The sequence below is a fragment of the Carcharhinus amblyrhynchos genome, chromosome 6, assembly GCF_965287045.1.
Source record: "Carcharhinus amblyrhynchos chromosome 6, sCarAmb.v2.hapA, whole genome shotgun sequence".
NCBI classification, from domain to species: domain Eukaryota; kingdom Metazoa; phylum Chordata; class Chondrichthyes; order Carcharhiniformes; family Carcharhinidae; genus Carcharhinus; species Carcharhinus amblyrhynchos.
Window position 1 is genome coordinate 90,216,127 of NC_137329.1, and position 24,041 is coordinate 90,240,167.

At 40.8% G+C, this 24,041-nt stretch overlaps 1 protein-coding gene across 2 annotated transcripts in view; it reads right to left on the bottom strand.

The window, feature by feature from the left end:
- The window catches only part of LOC145344092 (voltage-dependent calcium channel subunit alpha-2/delta-4-like), a 429,967-nt gene that overhangs the window by 388,171 nt on the left and 17,755 nt on the right, over nt 1-24,041 (bottom strand). For both annotated transcript variants that reach the window (XM_080190916.1, XM_080190917.1), the window contains exon 3: nt 9,353-9,469. In XM_080190916.1, the coding sequence (XP_080047042.1) occupies nt 9,353-9,469 (117 nt within the window). The remainder of the gene's footprint in view (nt 1-9,352; nt 9,470-24,041) is intronic.

The following is a 24,041-nucleotide window of genomic DNA, read 5'->3' on the forward strand; positions in this document are numbered from 1 at the left end:
ACGGGGAGCACATGAAAGGCCAAAATAAAACACGGGTTTCTGGCACTGTGAGGCAGCAGTGCTAAGTAGACAGCATCAGACCAAATACAGTGAGCTAGATTATACATCCAGTTTGTCACTACCATGGATAGATGCTGAAGCCAGCCTATCTTCCACTCCGGTTCAGTCCATTATAACACTGATTTGGAAATAAAGATATAGAAATATTGATCTGGATACTAATTACAGTATTGAAGTGAAATATTAGCAGATGCAAGTTGGATCATGTTATGTTTGCTCATTAGCATTATTAGCAATATTACAAACTGTTGTCTCAAAAGTCTGGACTTTTTCACATGTTGAGTGTCATTCCAACTGTTGGGGCGCAATCTTACTGACTATTCACACCATATTCCAGCTGCAGAGAGGTCGGAGAATTTGGCGCACAGTCAAATCTCCTTTCATGCAGTGGCATGAGAAAATCCCACCAGTATGAACAGTGGTGGTATTCTGGCCTAGGTCTCCCATTTCACACTTAAAAAGCAGCCAGTCAGCAACTGGAAATCAACAGGGTAGAGAAGAACATCGAGCCCTTCCAGAACTGCCAGGGGATTGTTTAAATGTGCAAATTGGAATCCTATGCTAATTAGACACACATTATCCATTTGTACAGGCTTTGAATAGTCTAATCAGAGGTTCTTTAAGGGTTCGCTAGAGGACTCTCAGAAAACCACCAAAAAATTTAAAGTTTGTTTTTGATGGGACCAGGAAGAGCATTTCTGCTCCCTATAGTCTGAAAAAAATTCTAGTCCTCTGCAAGTCAGAATAGAATAGAATCGACAGTGCTGAAGGAGGCCATTCGGCCCATCAAGCCTGCACTCACAACAATCACACCCAAGCCCTGTTCTTGTAAGCCCATGCATTTACCCTGCGAATTCCACTGAAACCAAGGGGGCAATTTAATATGACTAATCCAACTAACCGGCACATCTTTGGACACTGAGCAATTTAGCATGGCCAATCCACCTAACCCGCAGACCTCTGGGGTGTGGGAGAAAACCAGAACACCCGGAGGAAACTGGAGCACACGAAGGAAACCCGGAGCATCCGAAAGAAACCCCTGCAGATACAGGGACAAAGTGCAGAAGGTCAGAAACGAATCTGGGTCCCTGGCGCTGTGAGGCAGCAGTGCTATCCACTGTGCCACCCACCTCAGCCTTTCTCTGAGGAGAACTACTCCAGCTTCCCCCATCCATCCACCTAACTGAAATCTTTCATTCCCTGGAAACAATGACATATTGTTCCTTTGCCCTGTATATTGCTACTTACAAAGTCCCTCCCAGGATTACTTTCCCAGCCCAGACCAGACCTGCCAGCTGGTGTATTAGCAGATCCAGCTAATTTCCCAATATCCTAGCTGTATTTAATTAGGTTTGTGTCTGAAAATGGCTTGGATCCCATGTGACAAGATGGATGGTTTGAATAAACCCCTATTCCAACTTCATACCTGTTTTGAGCAGAATTTGAAGATCACCCTCATTGTCTGATTTTGGAAGCTTTGGATCTAAGTTTTAGGATTGGTCACCCTAGTTTTAGTTCTGACTGGAGATGTTGAGCAGATTTCCTGTTCCTCATCTTGTGGATATCAAATGATACATTTGGCAGGGAGTAGGGAAATAGCTGTAAGGGACAACATGACTTTTCATTCACTTAAATGAATGAGTCAATAGAAGATTGAACAAAGTCTGTGTTATATTATTCCATTAGGATTTATGAACTGTATGTTCATGTGTATGTATTTATAAGTATTCAGTGTGCCACATCATTCAGGACTGTGCTACCATCAGGGTGTTGATCAACAATGGCTGGAATTTTACCAGCATGCCCACCTCAGAATCGGGGAGGGCAAGGCTCGCAGAATGGCATTCTCCATTGACCTTGGGCGGGTTCTTGCAAGCCTCGGGTGGGCCAGACAGTAAAAATCTGGCAAGTGTGTCAAACGATAACATGCACAGACTGTGAAGAAAGCACCAGCATTTATAAGACCATAAGACATAGGAGCAGAATTAGGCCACTCGGCCCATCGAGTTTACTCTGCCATTCAATCATGGCTGATCCTTTTTTATCCCCATTCTCCTGCCTTTTCCCCATAACTCCTGATCCCCTTATTAATTAAAAACCTTTGCTTCTAAAATTGTGATTATTTTGAATTTTTGAGAATCACAGGACATAACATGGTGGAAGCAGATGTCTATGAATAAAACCCAAACATTTTAAATGGATTTAATGCCAAATTACATTGAGAAAAATCAATATGAAGTAGTTCCAGAGAGAAAACAAGAGTGAAGTGTGCAAAAATGAAATGGCTGCCACCATAGCAATGAATGCACATCCACAACCCATGTTGAATTGAGAGTCAGACATTCAGTAGTTTTCTAAAAAGCACAACAATCATAGCATGCAGGAGGCAGCAGTTTGGCCTATCAAGTCTGCACCAACCACAATCCCACCCAAGCCCTATCCCCAGGTACTCATGCATTTACCCTAGCTAGTCCCCCTGACGCTAAGGGGCAATTAAGCATGGCCAATCCACCTAACCCGCACATCTTTGGACTGTGGGAGGAAACCCATGCAAACACAGGGAGAATGTGCAAACTCCACATTGACAGTGACCCAAGCCAGAAATCAAACCTGGGTCCCTGGCACTGTGAGGCAGCAGTGCTAACCAGTATGCCACTGTGCACAGTAGGAGAGAAAGGGTTACATTTGTTTAATAGCTGGGAGATAAAGCAGGAGTGAAAGGGTTAAATTGGTTTAATAACTGGGAGATGAATGAAGGTGACAAACAAACGCAGACAAAAAAACATTGGATCTAAATGATATAAATTTCAAAGCCTGAGGCAGGGACAAGTTATGCTTCTGAGACAATTTAACAAAATTGAAAAAATGTAGCCAGCAAATATGCAGACTATTTGCATAATGATTGCAGAATAAGAGCATCAAATAAACATGAACTATCAGATGAACACTGCTGACTCATGCAACATATGATCTTCACTGACCTGTGCAATATCGCTCAACATGGTGAACCAAAAATGAAGCACTCAGAAGTAAGATTGAAACTATATGATGAGGACATGATACTCATACCAAGAGGACAATTTAATCAGAGTTCAATGCAATGGCAAGAATGAAGATCTGGGGCTCCAGGTCATTGACAGCAGGCAAAGCGAGTTATTTCATCTGAAGAAAGTCTGAAGTTTGTACTGGTAACCCTAAACGTACCAAAAGAAATTTACAATGTATCACTGCATACCAAACCATTGACTGCTGGAAAGATCCTAGAGGAGTACAAAGATGCGTTCACAGGGTTTGGACGTCTACCTGGAGAATATCAACTCAAAGTAGATGAGAGTGAATAACCAATACAGCATCTGTCAAGATGCTGTATTGTCCTCAAGTCAAGTCTAAAAATCAAGATAAAAGAGGTGGAAAATAAGAAAGTAATTAAGGAAGTAAAAACTCCAATGGACTGGATTAGCAGCATGGTAGTTGTGAAGCAACCTGAACAACTGAGATAATGCTAAGACTCAATGGATCTAAGTAAAGCTTTGAAAAACTCACTATCCTATTCCAACCATTGAGGGAATTTTACCACAACTTGCCAAGGCAAAGATCTTTACCACCCTATATGCAACGTTACTGGCAAGTGAAGCTGGATGAAAACAGCAGCTTTCTAACTATATTCTGGACAGCATTTGGGAGATACAGATGGTTGCACATGGCATTTGGTGTTTCCACAGTTCCAGATGAATATTAATGCAGACAACATGAGATAGGCAGTGATCTTTATGGAATGGAAGCCATAGTGGATGATCCACTAGCCTCTGGATATGGAGACATAATGGAATAAGTCATAGTGCACAATGATCATAATCTAGTACAACTGCTTGAGAGAGTGCACCAGATGAACCTGAAGCTAAACAAAAACAATATGCCTGAAGTCAAGTACATAGATCATGTATTGACAGCAAAAGGTATTTGTATGGATCCTGACAAGGTGAGGGCAGTTGAATTTGTGATCTATCTTGCAATATGTTTGCCTAATTTGTTGTCAGACTATGAACCATTATGCAAGCTCACTGCTAAGACTGTGCAGTGGTAATGGGGCATAGAACAAGAAACAGCATTCACCAGAATCAAACAACTAGTGACAACAAAGCCAGTGCTGAAGTACAATGATGCCAATGATGAAGTCACCTTACAGTGTGATGCCAGTGGAACAGATCTTGGAGCAATACTAATGCAGCAAGGACAACCACTTTCGATCCTGGACATTAACACAAATTGATTGACATTACACTCAGATCAAGAAAGAGCATCTGGCTACTGTTTTTGCTTGTGAACGTTTTCTTCAATACCTGTTTAGGAGAGACAGTATAGCAGTGGAGTTTGACCACAAGCCATTTCAAATCATTTTTCTCCAACTGCTGCTATTTATGCCAAGATGACTGCAAATAATGTTTACTTTGTTTACAGAGACATTTGGATGTGACACACAAGCAAGGGAAACAGATGCACATGCTATCGAGATTAGCACACCCCATGAAGCAAGTTCTTGAAAGTTCTTGAGAAATATCAAACATCAAGGTAGACAAGTCTCCAGGGCCTGATGGGATATACCCCAGAATACTGAGAAAGGCAAGAGAGGAAATTGCTGGGGCCTTGCAAGAAATCTTTGTATCCTCAATGGCTACAGGGGAGGTCATGATGTGGAGATGCTGGCGTGGACTGAGGTAAACACAGTAAGAAGTCTCACAACACCAGGCTAAAGTCCAACCAGTTTATTTGATAATAAAATCAGGTGTGTGGAAACTGACGAAGGAACAGCGTTTCTGAAAGCTTGTGGGTTTACTGTCAAATAAACTGGTTGGACTTTAACCTGGTATTGTGAGATTCTTACAGGGGATGTCATAGAGGATTGGAGAATAGCCAATGTTGTTCCTTTGTTTAAGAAGGGTAGCAAGAATAATCCAGGTAATTATAGGCCGGTGAGCCTTTCATCAATGGTAGGGAAATTATTGGACAAGATTCTTTGAGACAGGATTTATTCCCACTTGGAAATAAGTGAGAGGCAACATGGTTTTGTGAAGGGGAGATTGTATCTCACAAACTTGATCAAGTTTTTTGACGAAGGGACGAAGGTGATTGATGAGTGTAGGGCAGTGGATGTTGTCTACATGGACTTCAGTAAGGCCTTTGACAAGGTCCCTCATGGCAGACTGGTGCACGGGATCAGAGGTGAGCTGGCAAGGTGGATACAAAACTGGCTCGGTCAAAGAAGACAGAGGGTAGCAGTGGAAGGGTGCATTTCTGAATGGAGGGTTGTGACAAGTGTTGTTCCTCAGGGATCAGTGCTGGGATCTTTGCTGTTTGTAATATATATAAATGATTTGGAGAAAAATGTAACTGGATTGATTAGTAAGTTTGCAGACAACACAAAGGTTGGTGGATTTACAGGTATCGATGAGGACCATCAGAGGATACAGCAGGATATAGATCAGTTGGAGACTTGGGCAGAAGATGGTAGATGGAGTTTAATCCAGACAAATGTGAGGTAATGCATTTTGGAAGGTCTAATACAGATAGGAAATATACAGTAAATGGCAGAACCCTTAGGAGTATTGATAGGCAAAGAGATCTGGGTGTACAGGTACGTGGGTCACTCAAAGTGGCAATGCAGGTGGAGAAGGTAGTCAAGAAGGCATACGGCATGTTTGCTTTCATCAGCCGGGGTATTGAGTTTAAAAACTGGCAAGTCATGTTGTCGCTGTATAGAACCTTAGTGAGACCGCGGTTGGAATATAGTGTCCAATTCTGGTTGCCACACTACCAGAAGTATGTGGAGACTTTGGAGAGGGTACAGAAAAGATTTACCAGGATGTTGTCTGGTATGGAGGGCATTAGCTATGAGGAGAAGTTGGAGAAACTTGATTTGTTCTCACTGGAGAGATGGAGGCTGAGGGGAGACCTGATAGAAGTCTATGAGATTATGAGAGGCATGGACAGAGTGGATAGTCAGAAGCTTTTTCCCAGGGTGGAAGAGACAATTACTAGGGGGCATAGGTTTAAGGTGCGAGTGGCAAGTTTTAAAAGAGATGTACAAGGCAGATTTTTTATACAGAGTGGTGAGTGCCTGGAATTCGTTGCCAGGGACGTAGTAACTTTTAAGGGGCGTCTTGACAAGTACATGAATGAGATGGGAATAGAGGGATATGGTCCCTGGAAGCGTAGGGGGTTTTAGTTAAGTTGGGCAGCATGGTCAGTGCAGGTTTGGAAGGCCGAAAGGTCTGTCCCTGTGCTGCAATTTTCTTTGTTCTTTGATGTTACAATAGAATGTGAAATCTTCCATATTCAACAGGAAGCAGCAGCTGAATATGCTCTGGAAGGCATCAGCCCAGCAGACAATATATTTGACAGATAAGCGCGTTACTCAATTAAAGCAAACTACCCAACAAGATGCAATTCTCCAAGTGCTACAAGAAATAGTGATAAAAGAGTGGCCCAAGAGCATCAAGGACACAGCTGTGGTCAGAAGACCATACTGAGCATACCGAGATGAACTGATAGCCTAAGTTGTCATCATGTGCAAAGAAGATAGAGTCATTAGCCTTAAAGGGATGAGAGGAGAGATGCTGAAGGGCATACAAGCTATCAAGGAGTTGAATCAAGTCCAAGGAAGACAAGAGAAATGTTCTACTGGCCAAATACTAGGAACAAAATTAAAGACCACAAAAAGCAGTGAGTTGCTTATAATGAGTATTAAGCTAAACAAGCTAGGAGGTCAGGATCTTCTGTCTTATTCATCCTGCCACCACTGCCAGCAAGAACAGAATTTGGTACTCAGCCAAAACTCTATTTGCTGCAGGAGGACTGGCTGTGGGTGAGGTCAGAGAATTCCAGCAAGGAATCCCTGACAGGCCATATATGAAGCTTGGAGTAGACCTCTTCGTTCCAGCAGAACTAATTACCTTGACAAAGCAGACTATTACTCTAACTACTTGAAGTTAGACCAGCTGACTTCAATATGAACAGTGAGATAGTAGAATGCCTGAAAGCACACCTTAGTCATTATGGTATTCCAGACATTGTGATAAATGACAATGGCCTTCAGTTCATAAGTGAAGAGTTCAGCTGCTTCACAATGGATTAAGAAGTTCAACACTATATATCATCCTCACACCACCCCAGTCAAATGGAAAGGCTGAGGCAGCAGTGAAAATCACCATTGGAATCATCAAGAAAATCAAGCAATTCTTGTACAGAATATAGAAGTCACTCCTCCAGTGGAGAAACATACTGACTGAAGGAATAGAAAAATAATCCAGTCCAAAGGCTAATGTCACGTTGCATCCAAACTATTATTCCAATAGCAATAAGCTACTAAAATCAGTAGTGTAGTAACTGAGAACAAAAAATAATCAAGGTGAAATGAGAGAAAAGTTCATTTTGACAAGACTGCCAAACTACTGCCAGAGTTGAGCATTTGAGAGCCAGTCAGGATACAAGCCTTCAATGTTCTCAACAGGAGTCAGCCCATGTGAAAACTTGGGACACATGTAGCGTAGTTGTCACATGGACTGTACACAGTAGAAGTAAACAACCAAATATACTGGCACAACCACAAGCATATACGAATAACCAGGGATGCTGTTCATTTACTGCAGGTGGCTCATCAGGAAGACGGAATCTCACAGCTGCACAAAGTGAAGAAACACACTCACTCCCAGCGGTCCAACAGTACCAGTACCCAGCAAAAGAAATGGAGAAATAACAGTCACCACAGAAATAAGTGCCAGGAGAACGACACCCTCTGGAGAGGGAACGTTACCCAAACAAACAGCCAATGACATCACGCACATGTACCATTAAGAGACCTGCATGATTTAATGATATGTATGCAATGCTTGTGCAGAGAATGACTAGAATAACAGCTTGCTAATGCACAAGAACAATTGTGATACAGTGGGTAACTTGGGTAACTCAGAATTACACATGATAATGCATGCAAATTTGCCTTTTGTTTGTTAGGAAAATGGGGGTGTTTGTGTCTTTTGTTCATTATGAAAAGAGGATGTTTGGATTTTGGAACACTACCTTTACTACATGCTTCATCTGGCTTGCTGTAGTTATGTGAACTCTACCTTGAGGCACAGGGCAACGTGAGCCATCTTACATTCAGTTCAAGAATGACATTACACTAGAAGGACTGTAATTTTTGAACTCCTAACAGCTTCTGTGAGGAAGTTAATGTTTGAAAGAAATTGAAGTGGAATGGAAATACCAGATAAATGAAGAATACTGAAGGCAACAAAAAGTCTGATTTACCTTGATCCACGTTGACACTAACTTCATACAGCCATGAGTTAGGTTTGTCATTTCTAGGAGATGATGTATCTTGTCATTATGCAGTTATTTGTACACATTCTTCAGTTCAGCATGGGGACTTCTTAGCAATGCACAATAATACTGGAATATTTAGAAATGGCAGAATGTTTGTGCATTTCAGACTTACCTTGTCTTTTGACTCCCCACTGAAAATTATGCTGGTTTGTGCAATTCAGATGCCACAGTTTTAAAATGCATACAATAAGTTAATCTAACAAGAGTGAAGAAGATTGAAAGGTGAGAAATTGAACTTGCATTTTACAGCACCCTATCGGATCATTCAGAAATAGTAACAACTTATATTTATATAATACCTTTAACATAATAAAATATTCCAAGCTGCTCCACAGGAGCAAAATAAAACAAAACATGACACCAAGTGACGTAAGGGGATGTGAGCTCAGATAACCAAAAGATAGGTCAAGGATGTAGGTTTCAAGGACTACCTTAAAAGAAGAAAGTGAGGTAGAGAGGTGAAGATGTGCAGGGAGGGTATTCCAGAGCATTTCAGAAATCATTTAAAGCACATCACAAATAATAATTTTGAAATGTGGCAACTATTTTTATGTGATCAAATATGGCAGCCTGCTTGATGCCTGAGAGAGCACACTGGGAGAACCCCCAGCTCTTTGAATAATTTTATGGGAAAAGTAATTTTCAATTTAATTACTGTTTAGTATCACATAGAAGGGATAGCAACTTCTACAACTGAGCATGAATCCTTTGAAACATCAGCCTAGATTGTGTATTCAGTCTTAGGGAGGTTGAAATTTCAAACTTGAGAACAACAATTATTTAGGAGCTTGTTAGTAGGTTGCCTGCTTTTCCTGTTGAATTTAATTATGCAACATTTGAAAATCCCACATGGATAGAAAGCAACTGCTGGGATACAGATAATGTGGGAGTGGAATGAATTAGTTTGTACCTTCACTGCCTCAACTTTCCTTCCTAACATCTCTTTCATCTTCTCTCCAAACTGCAATACCAATTCCACGCCATCCACCTCTTCAATCCTTATAAAGGGCTCTACATCTTTGTATTTCTAGATAGGAAGAAAAAAAAATATCAGCAATAATTACAACAAAGTGCAGAGCACCAAAAGACAATCATTTACATATCCTAAGCCACTATTCATCAGATGCAACAATTATGGAAATCTTAAATATTATTACCAATTAAAATGTTACATTTTCAGTAAATCTCTTGTTGTAGTGTACACAGCTCCACTATTCTGAAATTCAGGGGTGAATGTGTTTTATAGGGAATAATGTAATCCACAGAGATAGAAATGTCAAATTACATTGTTATTAACTGGCAAATTAAGATATTCACTGCTGCTTTGGAAACTGACTTACATAACTCCATTCAGTGTTCTTTGAAAACTGGAAATGAGCCTTTAATTTGATTATCATGACATTTTAAAGAAAGAGAATACACAGCGAGTGGATGCAATGTCAGTTACAAGTAAATATCTAATAGTTAGCTGTACTGGAGAGAGGAGTGGGATTTAATTCAATACTGCCACCTTTCACCTCTTACTGCTATAGATATTTGTTATAGGAAGAACAATGTTCACCCTGAGAGAATCTACCACCCCACAGCCTGTGGCATGGAGAAGGGCAATGGCAGCATCTAAATGTAACAATATCACCTCAACAATCACCAGGCAAGACTGTTCTCTTCCTGTTGGGGAACACTTCAGCAGTCACAGGCATTCGGCCTCTGATCTTTGGGTAAGTGTTCTCCAAGGTGGTCTTCACAACACAGAGTCGCTGAGCAGAGACTGATAGGCAAGTTCTGCACACATGAGAATGGCCTCAACCGGGATCTTGGATTCATGTCACACTATTTGTAACCCCCACGACTTGCCTAGACTTCCAAAATCTCACTAACTGTCCTGCCTGAAAACAATACACACCTCTTTAATCTGTGCTTAATGCTCTCTCCACTCACATTGTCTGAACCTTTAAGACTTGATTAGCTGTAAAGATTCACATTCTAATCAGTATTCTGTAAATTGAGTTTGTGTTTTTATATGTCCTATTTGAGAACAGAACTCCCACTTACCTGACAAAGGAGCAGTTCTCCGAAAGCTAGTGGCGTTTGCTACCAAATAAACCTGTTGGACTTTAACCTGGTGTTGTGAGACTTCTTACTGAACTTCCTAGAGCCAGGAAATTTCACCCATCATTAATTCAAAATAAAACACAAGTTAAAGTAGACAAGCAACCTCCTCAAAAAGCTTTCAATGACTGACGAACCTCCTTAAATTCATTTATTACTCACAAGTATGCTTACATTAACACTGTGAAGAAGTTACTGTGAATGGATTGATAGCTTACTATTCATCCCAGCTCTGATAAAACTAACAATAAGTTTGAGACAAGTTGGGTTCAGATTGAAAATTTTGTTTTGCCACTTGACCCAAACTCACCCATTTTGAGGATTTAAAGTTATCTCTTCAGTGCTCCTGTTTGTTGTCTGTCACTCCCTGGCTGTCTCAGCTGTAATTAATTAGAATGTTTACAGTTTGTGACAATCATTTTAAACACAGGTGATAATTAGGGCTTTTTTGCTTGTTTTTAATTTGAGGAAACTTCCTCGGTGTGACACTCAGCAGTGGATTGCCATTCCGTACTGACTGAGCTGTGCTTAAATTGTAAACTCCACCTTCCTGATTCAGGCTGAGTGAGAAGTGAAGTGCATCCCTGGCTTCGGCAGCAAAATAGAGTGGAGCAAAGGAGGATACACCCACTTTTGTGGTGGGAGGGGCATTGGGGGGAGTTGGGGGAGATCTGGACACTGGCAAGGTGGTCTGAACATGGAAAGAGTGGTAGATGTTGCATCAGAGATGGATGGGGTGGGGTGGTGGGTGGTGGTGATTGGGCATGGGGGTGGGCTGACACAGGCTGATGGGGTGGGGGGGTGGCATCAGGACAGAAATATGGGATGTTGGGTTGGATATGGTAAGGGGGGGTGTCGGGTTGGATATGGGCTTAGAGGGAGGTCAGGTCAGGCATTGGAGGGCATCATAGTCGAGAGTAGTTATTCAAGTCAAGGGGATGTCAGGTCAAAGAGTCAGCTTGGAAGGTTGGCTGTGTTCAAGCATGGGGTAGGAGGGGAGATTGGTGCAGGTGGGGAATACAGTGGAGAGTCGCAGTATGTTTTGCTGAAGTTGTAAGTACACATCTTCTCTTTGACCTTTTCCAGTGTGTTTCCCAGGCATGCATAATTAACACAACAGGAAATGGATGAAATGGCATGAAAACTGGGCCAGTGACCAGTGGTGTGCCGCAGGGCTCAGTACTGGGACCTCTCCTCTTTGTAGTATACATAAATGACTTGGAAGAGAGCGTAGGTGGTGTGATCAGCAAGTTTGCTGATGACACCAAGATGGCAGGGTTGGCGGGTACTGAAATGGATTGTCAGGTGATACAACAGGATATAGATAGGTTGGTGCATTGGGCAGATAGGTGGCAGATGGAATTTAATCCTGACAAATGCGAGGTGATGCATTTTGGAAGGAATAATGCAGAGAGGAGCTATGTGATAAAAGGTAGACAGATTAGGAGTATAGACATACAGAGGGACCTGGGAGTGCAGGTTCACAAATCCATGAAGGTTGCGTCACAAGTTGAGAAGGTTGTTAGGAAGGCGTATGGAATGTTAGCCTTTATAGGAAGGGGTATAGAGTATAAAAGCTGCCATCTAATGCTTCAGTTGTACAGAATGTTGGTTAGACCGCATTTGGAGTACTGCGTCCAGTTCTGGTCACCTTACTACCGGAAGGACGTGGAGTCTCTGGAAAGGGTGCAGAGGAGGTTTACCAGGATGTTGCCTGGCATGGAGGGGCTGGGTTACGAGGAAAGGTTGGAGAAACTGGGACTATTCTCCTTGGAAAGACGGAGATTGAGGGGGGACATGATAGAGGTATATAAGATACTGAAGGGAATAGATAGAGTTAATAGTGAGAGACTGCTCCCTAGACTGGGTACAAACACGAGAGGTCATGATTTAAGGGTGAGGGGGGAGAGGTATAATTTGGAAGTGAGAGGAAGGTTCTTTATGCAGAGAGTTGTGGGGGTATGGAACGTGCTACCGAGTAGGGTGGTGGAGGCAGGAACATTGGACTCGTTTAAGGTTCAGTTAGATAGACACATGAGTGAAACGAGGATGGAGGGTTATGGTAGAGGCTATTAAATAAGGTTAGAACCTCAGGAGACACCGGAAAAGCAGGCTTGTAAGATTAACGTTTTTGTCTTTTTATTCTGCAGGTGGAGGTCCACCTCGTGTCAAACGAGGGGCATGCACACGGTGGGTCGTGCGTGGGCTGCTCTTGGAAGTTCCGGGAGTGACCTAGTACTTCGTGTCGGTGTGTGTGCTTGATCCTGGACCGGTAGACGGGCGCCGCAACAGCTCGGTGACTAGCACTGCTAGCTGTGCAGATACATGGATTTGGGCCTGTGTCTGTGGGAGTTTGCGCATTCTCCCTGTGGTTGCGTGGGTTTCTTCCGGGCGCTCCGGTTTCCTCCCACACCCCAAAGATGTGCTCTTAGGCTGATTGGTTTTACCAAATTGACACTATTCTCCCCTGAATCTGGCTAAGTTAGGGGTTCCATTTGTAGACATGCAGGGTAGAATAGGTGTAGGGTGATGCGGCGGCGCGGGCTCGTTGGGCCGAAGGGCCTGTTTCCCGTGCTGGGTTGTTCTTTGTTCTTTGTTTGGCCAGTGAGTGAAAGATAATTTCCCATGTCCACTCCCGCACTTGATGCAATGGGAGTAAATCATGCCAGTGATCTCACCAGGACTCTGTGCATATGCAGTAACACCTCCCCACTTTTATATTCCATTCCTCTTGCAATAAATGCCCATGCTCCAACTGCCTTCCTAATCATTTGCTGAACCTGCAAACAAATTTTGTGTGATTCATGTACCAGAACACTCAGATCCCTCTCTATTTAAATTGAATACTGCTTTTCTAATCTTCCTGTTAAAATGGACATGTTCACATTTATCCATGCTATGACCAATCTGCCAAAGTTTTTCACACTCACTTAACCTGCCAAGATCCCTTTGCAAACTCTTTACCTCCTCTTGATAATTTACCCTCTGCTTGTATTGATATTATTGGCAAATTTAGCTACCATACATTTGGTCCCACCATTTAAGACATTGATTTATTTGTAGGTAGTTGAGGATCCAGCAGTGACCCCTGTAGCTCCATTGGTTATGGCCTACCAACCTAAAAATGACTCAATGATTCTTACTCTCTGGTTCCTGTTAGCTAACCAATCCTTTATCAATGCTAGTACATTAACCTTGCACCATGTGCTCTTATCTCATGTAGCAAATTTTGAGGTAGTACTTCATCAAATTCCATTTGAAATGCAGATACATCACATCTACCTTTTACTCACCTTGAATGCTACATGTCAAAAAACTCTTAACAGTTAAACAAAATTTCCCTTTCACAAAGCCATGTTGGCTTTGCCTGATCACTTTGTGATTTGATCAATACCTTGCGTTAAGATACCAGGATGCCAGTAACAGCAGTAGCTATGAATGGAGTTATAAGCAATCCCCAGATTTTAAGTCCCAGGGCTGAATTTTTGCTCACCCACCTGCACATATGAATGCAGAGTCTCATAAAATCCTGCACATGGCCTGAGTGGAGGAGTTGGTGGCCTACCGCCTACTTGGGCCTATTGAGACTCTTTTTGAGATAAGTATAACTGGTGTCAAGCAAAGAGTGAGATCTCCATTGGTGCCATTCGGAGGTACCCTCACCCACCAAGGATCACATGTCTCCCTTTACCTTTTCGCCTCTCAAACTCAGTTCTCTACCCCTCTCACCCTCCTGATCACAGTAAATCTCCCAAATTTAGCTTTGCATTTGGCTCTGAAAACAACCTCCTGTCATTCCAGCAGTGGCCATCATACCACCTGGCACTACTGGCATTGCAAAGCTGCCAGCCATCTGATTGACCAGTGTCTCTCTAAGCAGAACCTCCTTTCCCTGAAAGACGAAAATTCAACTTCCAGCCTATCAACAATGAATAGGAGGAACCTCAGCACCCCATAAAATGCAGCCCCCAGAATTCAGGACAAGGTAAACACAAGGTAATCTCAGCAAAGAGGGGTAAAACCTGGAGTGTGTGGAGAGAGGTGTGTGGAAATCTCAATGGAGAAGTGGGAGGGAAGGAAGAATCCATGTGGTCAGACCTTGGTGAGGGGGTGCCCAATCTGGAAAGGGGCGGTGTCCCCTCTTCCCAACCAAGGTCTGAGCAGGTTGACTTGTTAGGCTTCCTCCTTCAACAACCTTCCAGCAGCTTCAAAATTGGGGTCAGGTGAGGAGTGGCCCTGAAGTGGCCAATAATTGGTTATTGAGGGGCCCTCAATTGAGGTGAGGGCAGGCATCGCCCTTTGGTGCCTGCCCAATGTAAGATTGTGGACAGGTTGGGGGAGTGGGAATGCCACCTGGGGAATTTTACAGACTCTATAAACCCATTGCAGAGACTGTAAAGTTCTGCCCTTGGTATTATTTATAGATTTTTGCATTCTATTCTTGTAGAATGCTACAACTTCTGTTACTTTTGTATCTGTATGAATTGTATTACTGTGGGAAAAAATACTCTGGGGACAAACCAATTGTATTTCAGCATAAGGCTTCTGCCACCATTTTCCAGAGCCACTGAAAACACTGTTGTACTTCTATTTCCACAAAATCCTGCATTGCTGCTGAATCTTCCTTTTTCATGATGTCCATTATCTAATAACCATAATTGGTAAAAGTAATTTAAATGACTGCAAATTGGCTCAAGCAGCCAAATACAATGGGGTTGAGCCAACTATGTCCTTAGGAAACCAGGTTACTGATCAGTTAAGAACATGGACAGTTTTACTTTATTGGATTTATTTGACTGCACAGTCTTCTTTTTATAATAGTCCCAGGATCCTCATATTGCACTAAATTAGAACTTGGAACTATAATGAATTTACGTTGTTATACAAAGCATTAAAACCTCAGCTCATTAACCCTTGAAACATTCCAGCAAAACGAGCTTCTAGATCTTTTTGTTTTGTTTATGTTTCTATTCTCAGTGCTTGTGGGATATCTTGATAACCATAGATGACTAATATGGTCTTATAGGCTTAGAGGTATTGCATAATCCCTGTTGTTGAAAGTGGGGCAGCACTAATTTCATTTTGCATGCAGGATTGCTGGTAACATTGCCAATAATATGCATCGGAAATTCAGGTGTGCCTTTATAGTCATACGGCAACTACGTAATTACAGCATTACTTGTTTAAATGGTAAACAAACAATAAAGAGGCAATTTTTTTTAACGAAAAAGTATGTTAAGATTAGAGGATATTGTAGCTATTTGGGTGAACTGAATTTCCAATTTTTGAATAATGACCATCTCAAATTTTAGAGCATCATGCTAATTCATAATGAATAATAAATATTAAATTGAATACTACACTAAATATCGGTTGTTCAATACAATATTGAATTTGGTCCTACAGCTTATATACTAACAATAAAACGGTATAAGAAACAATGAGGAACTTATATTGTATACCATATTGAATGTCCTACAAGTTCCTAAATATAGTGCATTTGAAGCTTTTTTCTGATTATTTAACTAAATATTACTAAAAGTAGTACTACAAAATATATAAAAACTACTGCAAAGATATTAACATTAAACTGAATATTACATTGAACCATGGGATTTCCTTTCTGTTGTTCACAGATTTTCCAAGAGGCAAATTGGAGAACATGGAGTAAAGCTCTGGGAAAACAATTTCAACATTTTTTTCAATAAGGACCAAAGGACACTGTGGGTTTATATATAAGCTAAGACCTGAAATGTTCCATGTTTGTCACAGACATTGAGGTGGAGGAACAAGACCCAAGTTTTCCTCTGATAAGACGTAGTCTGCTTGAGCCAACTTACGGTCATTTAAATTATTTTTGCCAATTATAGTTATTAGATAATGAACATCATTAAAGAGAAAGCTTCAGCAGCAATGCAGAATCTTGTGGAGACAGAAGCACAACAGTGTTTTTAGTGGCTTTGGAAAATGGTGGAGGAAACAACATGCTAAAATACAACTGGTTTGTACCCAGAGTATTCTTGCCCCCAGTGATATAATTTATGCATGAATGAGGATCAGTTACATGATAAAGAAGATGGCATTTTGTTTCAGAACAAAATAGTATATTTTATAAATCAGTCTCATAAATGCTTAACATACAATGTATTCCAGACATAATCATATTCATGATCCAAGATTAATCGAAACAGCCTTGATTTTTCATCCACTTACAAAAAGAATTGCACCACCATGTATTAAAAAAGAATTGTACTATAGAGAAAGTGCGATCAAATTATAATATTTAATTTGTACATTTTGGACAAAATAGAAATATTAGATGGAAAGGAAAGGAATTGCAATTATAAAGCACCTTTCATGTCCCAAAGTGTTTTCCACTTAAGTACTCTTCATTGCACTGTTGTACCAAGGAAAGTCAACTTCTTTACAAAAAGGGCCGTTAAATAATAACGAGATATTTCACCAGATAACTTATTGTTACATTGGTTGAGGAATAAATATTTGCCTGGAAACCCAGGAAAAGTCTTTTGAATAGTATCATGGGAATTTTAACAACTTCCCGAGAGGGGATTTTAACATCTCATCTGAAATAAATTATCAGAGCACTCTGAACACCATCCTGGGTGACTGTAACCAAAGTTCTTTTGTATTCCTCATTCTCTTCTGTGCCTTAACCCTAAACATTCCATCCTCCTCTAATATCTTTTTCTCAGTGTAATGCTTCAAGTTCTGCTCAAATCTGTCACAGACCTTCCATCATTGCCAATGGCTTCTTCTATGTCAACATAGCCAACTGCAATGCACTCTCAAACTACATTCTTAGCCTCCCTCTCCTCATTACTTACGTACTATCTCTTGGGCTGACATTACAAACAGCAAAAGCTGATCAATGCCATAAAGAGTTAGCATGACACAGGATAAGATGAAAACTCAAAAACAGTAAGCATGCAAAGATCAGGAAAAAGTAAATAATTTGGTCCTTTTTCTTCTAGAAAGGAGATGATTAAAACAAGTCCTGATAGAAGTTTTTTTTAATTATGAAGACATTCAATAGTCTGGATGCAGAGAAATCGTTTCTACTTGTGAGTGAATCCAAAGGGGGAATGATATAAGATAAACATAAACAGATAAAATAAAAATTCAGGAGACATTCTTGATTTACAAAGTAGTCAGAATGTGGAAGTCACTACTACAAACAGCTGACACAGATAAATCTCTGCATTTAAGGAGAGGCTTGATGTGTAAGAGCTAATAATAATGGGAGAAGGCACGTGTGAAGTATAAACAACTGGGTAGATTTATTGGACTGATGAATCTGCTCCTCTGCAGTAGATTCTATAAAGTCTTATGAAAATCCCTGAAACATAAGTTGGCACAACTGCTGCCTCACAGCTCCAGGGACCTGGGTTCAATTCCTGGCTTAGATCACTGTTTGTGTGGGGTTTGCATGTTCTCCCTGTGACTGTGTGGGTTTTCTCTGGGTGGACTGGTTTTGTCCCACAGTTGATAGATGTGCTGATTAGGTTGATTGGACATGCTTAATTGTCCCTTAGTGTCCTAGGATGTGTAAATTAGTGGGGTAAACGTGGGGATAGGGCCTGCGGTGTGATTGTAGCCAGTGCAAACCCGATGGGCCAAACGGCCTCCTTCTACACTGTAGGGATTCTATAATTCTATTCTAAGAAACGTAGTTACACTGAACCATAGAATAACATCCAGGTACATCTAATATTGTGTTAAATGATTATGGAACTATTGCAAGGACTTTCTCTAATTTCCTGTTGAGAAATTGGAACAATGCACAGCATTTTCTTATTAAATTGCTTTTAACTTTCTATGATTGTAGCAATGATATAGAATTATCCTTCTCTGTCCCCACAGTTGAGATAAAGTACCTCTCCAACTAGGCTGCACTTTTCTCCATTCTAAGACATAGATGTACTCTTCTGCTTCCAATCTCTTGTCCATACTAGCATCCTTTTACTTCATTCTGCACCCATATTGTTCTTTTTCCCAGCTTATCTCAGTGCTGATATAACCCAATTTACCCTTTACTACCAATTCTGGTTTCTACCTGATGTTGCTGCTTTGCTCTAGATATCAAAATCTACTGTAAATTGTGGGCAAAAATTCCTGATCTTTCAAAACTATTGGCAGATAACTTCAGCCAGTAAAAGCTATTTTGTAATTAAATATAGTTAGGTTGCTTGGTTGGCTGCATATGATTTTGCTTTCAGTCATCATATTTATTTCCTTCAGCCTGCAGTTACACTCACCTCCAAGCATAGGAGCCGAAGCAACTCAGCAAGTGAATACAATCGACCCACAGCAGCTCATGAGACAACCTCAGGTGGTTTCCATATTGGTTTGTAATCAATGCACGAAGAGCCAGTTTGTTAATATTTCAAATCAAATTAAGCTGTAGAAGCTGATAGTGGAGCTCCTTTTAGTAACAGCAGGACTACTAACTTTGCCCATTGCATCTGCAGTTCTGTGAGCTAATGTAAGACTTAGAATTACAAGTTCAAAATATTTAATGTACAGCAAATGAGCTGGGTTTGACCTAACAAGGTATGAGTGACTAGTATTTGTGAATTAAGCAAAATTAATAAAGTATCATATAAAATATACTTAAAAAGCAGTGAAGACATCCTGGAAATACTTTAATCTTCAAGGGCCTAGGATTTCTTGAATGCTGACAGCTCAGCCAATGTCTGTTTTCTTCTATCTCAGAAGTAGTGATGAATTGAAGCATAACATTGAAGTGATCGTAAAACTGTGTCAACAAAGATACTAATTTTCAAACGTTCATCCCTCATTCTCATTATTCTTCCTTCTTTATTTGGGAGTAGTCCAAATTACTCTTTTTTGTTGTTTATATGTTGCTTCATGGGTTGTAAACTGAGACAGTTCCATCTCATACATCCTCAGACCCCAGAAGTTTACATTTCACTGCAAACAAATGCTTCATCCTTTGATACAGATTACCAATGTATAATTAATGTCACATCCTCTTGTCAATAGAACACCAATCACAAATATTCACATGAACATTCTCTAACTCATTCTTACAATTACTAAAACCATGAAGAACAAATGTTAAAAACATTTCCTACCATACTATTATAGAAAATATATGTTTAGATCTAGTACAGATCAAAGCAATGCATGTTATTTTCAAAGGTAAGATGTCATCCTCCGTTTAAATTACTGAACTCAATTCTTTCAATTATTCCTTCAAAGCAGACAACTCCTTGAATTCAGACCCAAAGACAACATTGAAGTCATAAACTTAATTTTAAGTATGATTCCTTACAAGTGCCTTCTTGCTACCCAATAGACTTAATTGTTAACTGTCTAACAAAAATTCAAACTAAACTATTTAAAAATCAGCTAACTTAAAAATTCATAAACATTACTTCACCCAATTGAAAAATCTCAGAAATATAATACTAAAATTGCAATCTTACATTAACTTCATGCTATAATGCAAGGTCAACTCAGTTACGTGATATTGCATGATGCACTGCTCAGGATGTGCTAGAAATACACAGAGGTGAAGGGAAGAGTTGTTTGGAACCAACAGCTCTTTAAAAGGATGTTAGCTAATTGCAAAGCTTTCGTGATGATGAGTTGGAGAAATAGCTTGAGTTACAGATTACAACAGAACAGAAGATTCTGCAAAGAAGGGTAATCATATTTTGCAGGGATATAAGATAAAGGTATAGTGCCAGATAACCATAGGCTGTGACTGGTGGTGATTTAACCTGAGGACCACCACATCTCAGGGGAGGGATAAGGTTGAGAAGAAGGGTCTTCGTGAATAACCTCAGAAGGTACAGGAATTGAATTTGTACTGTTGGTGTCATTCTGCATCACTACCCAGCTGTTCAGCCAACTGATCAACCCTATGAAAAGGCGTGCATGATGCCAGAAATACAAGAATATCTACTTGGTTGTACGTTGCGGGTGTGTTGGGGTTAATATAGTAGCATAGATCGACTGATTAATAGAAGACAGAAACTTGGAATAGGAGGGGCATTTTCAGAATGGCAATCTGTAACTAGTGAGCGCCACATGGATCAGTGCTGGCCCATAATTATTTACATCTTATATTAATGACTTGGACGAGGGAAGTGAAAGTACTTCTGTCAAGTTTGCAGAACACGAAAATTGGGGGAGACAGTGGTTAGTGGTATTGTTGCTGGGCTAGTAATCCAGAGTAACCAGGGTAATGCACTGAAGACTAGGGTTCAAATCTCACTGTGGCAGATGGTGAATTTTGAATTCAATACAAAATCTGGAATTAAAACTTCCCTGTTGTCCATTAAATCATTGTCAATTGAGATAAAAACCCATCATGTCCTTTAGGGAAGGAAACCTGTCATCCTTACTTGGTCTGGCCTACATGTGACTCCAGAACCACAGCAATGTCATTGATTCTTAAATGCCCTTAGGGATGGCAATAAATGCTGGCCCAGCAAGCGAAGCCCATGTCCCTTGAACAAATTTTAAAAAGCTGGGAAGGCAAGTGGTGAGGATGACACAAAGAGTTAGAGGTATATAGACAATGGGCGAAAACTTGGCAGATGGAATATGAAGTAGTAAAATGTGAAATTGTGCATTCTGGTACGAAGGATAAAAAAGAATATTATTAAACGGAGAAAGGCTGCAGCACAGAAGGATTTTGAGGTTCTCGTACATAAATCACAAAAAGTTAGCATTCAAGTTCACCAGTTAATAGGGGAGGCAAATGGAATATGGCCTTTATTTCAAAGGGAACTGTATAAAAATAGGGAAGTCTTGCTCAATCTTCCCTAGAGTTAGACCACATGTGGAATATTGTGCACAGTTTTGGTCCCCATATCTAAGGAAAGATATACTGACATTGGAGACAGTTCACTAGGTTGATCCCGGGTATGGAGGGATTTTCTTATCAAGAGAGATTGAGTAGTTTAGGTCTGTACTTATTGGAGTTTAGAAGAACGAGAGGAATTTTACTAAGACGTGGAAGATTCTCAGGGGGCTTGACAGGGCACAGGATGAGAGCTGTTTGACATTGTGGGAGAGCCTAGAACCAGAGGACACAAGCTCAGAGTAAAGTGTCACCCATTTAAGACAAAGCTCAGGGGGAATTTCTTCTCTCAGAGGGTTGTGAACAAATGGAATTCTTTACTGCAGAGACCTGGCTCATTAAGAATATTCAAGATCGAGACAGACAGATTTTTAGGGAATCAAGGGTTATATGGATAAGGTGAGAAAGTGGAGGTGAGGACTATCAGATCAGATCAGTCATGATATCATTGAATGGTGGGTGGAACAGACTTGATAGACCAAATGGCCTACTTTCACTCTTACATTTTAAGGTTTGGTCAAATTAGTAGGTCTTAAGAAGGCTCTTGAAGGAAAAAGGAAAATGAGAGAACCAGAGGAGTATAATGTGAGTAATTCCAGAGACTGAGGTTAAGATGTTAAATGACAAAGTTTTGAGCCAGTGGAGGTTGTGAGGTGGGGTTGGGTTATGTGTGCATGAATGTACATGAGCCTGGTCTAAAGGAATAGAGAGTTGTTGAGAGGGTGATTGCAGTGGTGGAGGGAGGTATGTCACAATGGAGTGATTTAAGCACAAATGCTGTCATTTTCCAGCCCTGCCAAGATGGGTTCCCCTGCAGCAGATGTGGGACAGGAAGATCCAATTGGTGTGAGGGGTTGGAAAATCCCATCCAAGATTGAGAATTTGAGCAAGTTAGTGAATAATTGGCTACAAATCTGGAGGCAATAATACATTCAGGATTTTAAAGAAGGAAATGAAGTTAGAGAAGTGGTAGAGTTTGCAAGGGCACAGGATTGAGGTTGACTTGATGGAGATAGGTGAGCGATGGCGGCAGTTTTGATGGGCAGGGTCAGTATCAGCAGAGCGGAAATTAGTTGTTACATCAGCAAGCACTGGGCTAAGTAAGGAAATCAGGTGATCAGCATTTTAGTGGAAATCAGATTGGAGACACAAGAGGTGCTCAAGATGGTTTCGGAGAAGATGGGAGACAAAGTAGACAAACACAATATACATAGGTTCAAAAGGCAATTTGCTATGTTTCTGGAGAAAGGGTTGTAGATGATTGTGAAGAGCTCTCTGAATGTAGTTGATCTTTGATAAATAATAGAGTCCGATTTTGATCAATTGTTTCATTAATAAATAAATATTTTCCATTTGTAATGAAAGAAAGCATAGGATTAATGCTTAGATAAGCATAATAATACCTAGAGCCATTTCCTTTCTTAAAGTTCTTATATACCATCATGGCAGATGGGGGAATTCAAATTCAATAAAAACACCTGGAATTAAAATTTCAAAGGTGACTATGAAACCATTGTCAATTGTCATAAAAACCCACCTGATTCACTAATGCCCTTTACAAAAGGAAACACGCTGTTCTTACCTGATTTGCTCTACATGTGGCTCCAGACCCACAGCAATGTAGTTGACAACTGCCCAGCAAGGCATTCAGTCATATCATTTCATTAGAAAAAAAATTAAAAACTGGACAGACCACCTGGCATCAACCTAGGCACCAGAACAGTCGATGGCAAACCTTGCCCTTTCAACCCTGCTTTTATATATTTAAAAAAAGAGTGCAGGTTTCTTTAAGAGTTGATCACATGACTTGATGATGTAATTAGGATGTGTGCTTGGGTTACTTTTCTAACTTTCAGTTTTTCTGTTTGATGAAGTGCAGAGAGCAGTTCTTCAATAAGACCTGTTGTGTCTTTGTTTGACTTTATATGTGCAAACAATAGCTTTTCTTTCTGTGCAAAACCCACAATCCCTAACATTACACCTGCAAAGTCCTCCTCACTAACATCTGGGGGCTTGACTGCTGTCTCACAAATGTATGCCTGATGTAGTCATACTCACAGACTCATAATTTACAGATAACTTGGGTGGCACAGTGATTAGCACTGCTGTCTCACAGCGCTTCGACCCAGGTTTGATTCCCGGCTTGGGTCACTGTCTATGTGGAGTTTGCACGTCCTCCCTGTGAGTGCATGGGTTTCCTCTGGGTGCTCTGATTTCTTCCCACAGTCCAATGGTGTGCTGAGGGTTAGGTGCTAAGTTAAAATGCCCCTTAGTGTCAGGGGGACTAGCTATGGTAAATGTACAGGGTAATGGAGATACGGCCTGGTTGGTATTGTGGTCGGTGAAGACTTGCTGGGCCAAATGGCCTCCTTCTGCATTGTAGGGATTCTATCTTTCTATAATATCTCAGGCACCATCATCACCATTCCTGGGTTAGTCCTGTTGTACTGCAGGTCAGACCTAGTAGAGATGATAGCATTGTGGTACAGTCAGGATGGAGTTGCCCTGGGAGTTATTGACAACTGGACCTCAATGTGTATCACCTGGGTGTGGCTGTTTTCTGGATACATCAAGGGAGGGGAAATGATGCAATGTATCATGTGATTCAGGCTAAGTTTGCCTGAGGAAGCTATCA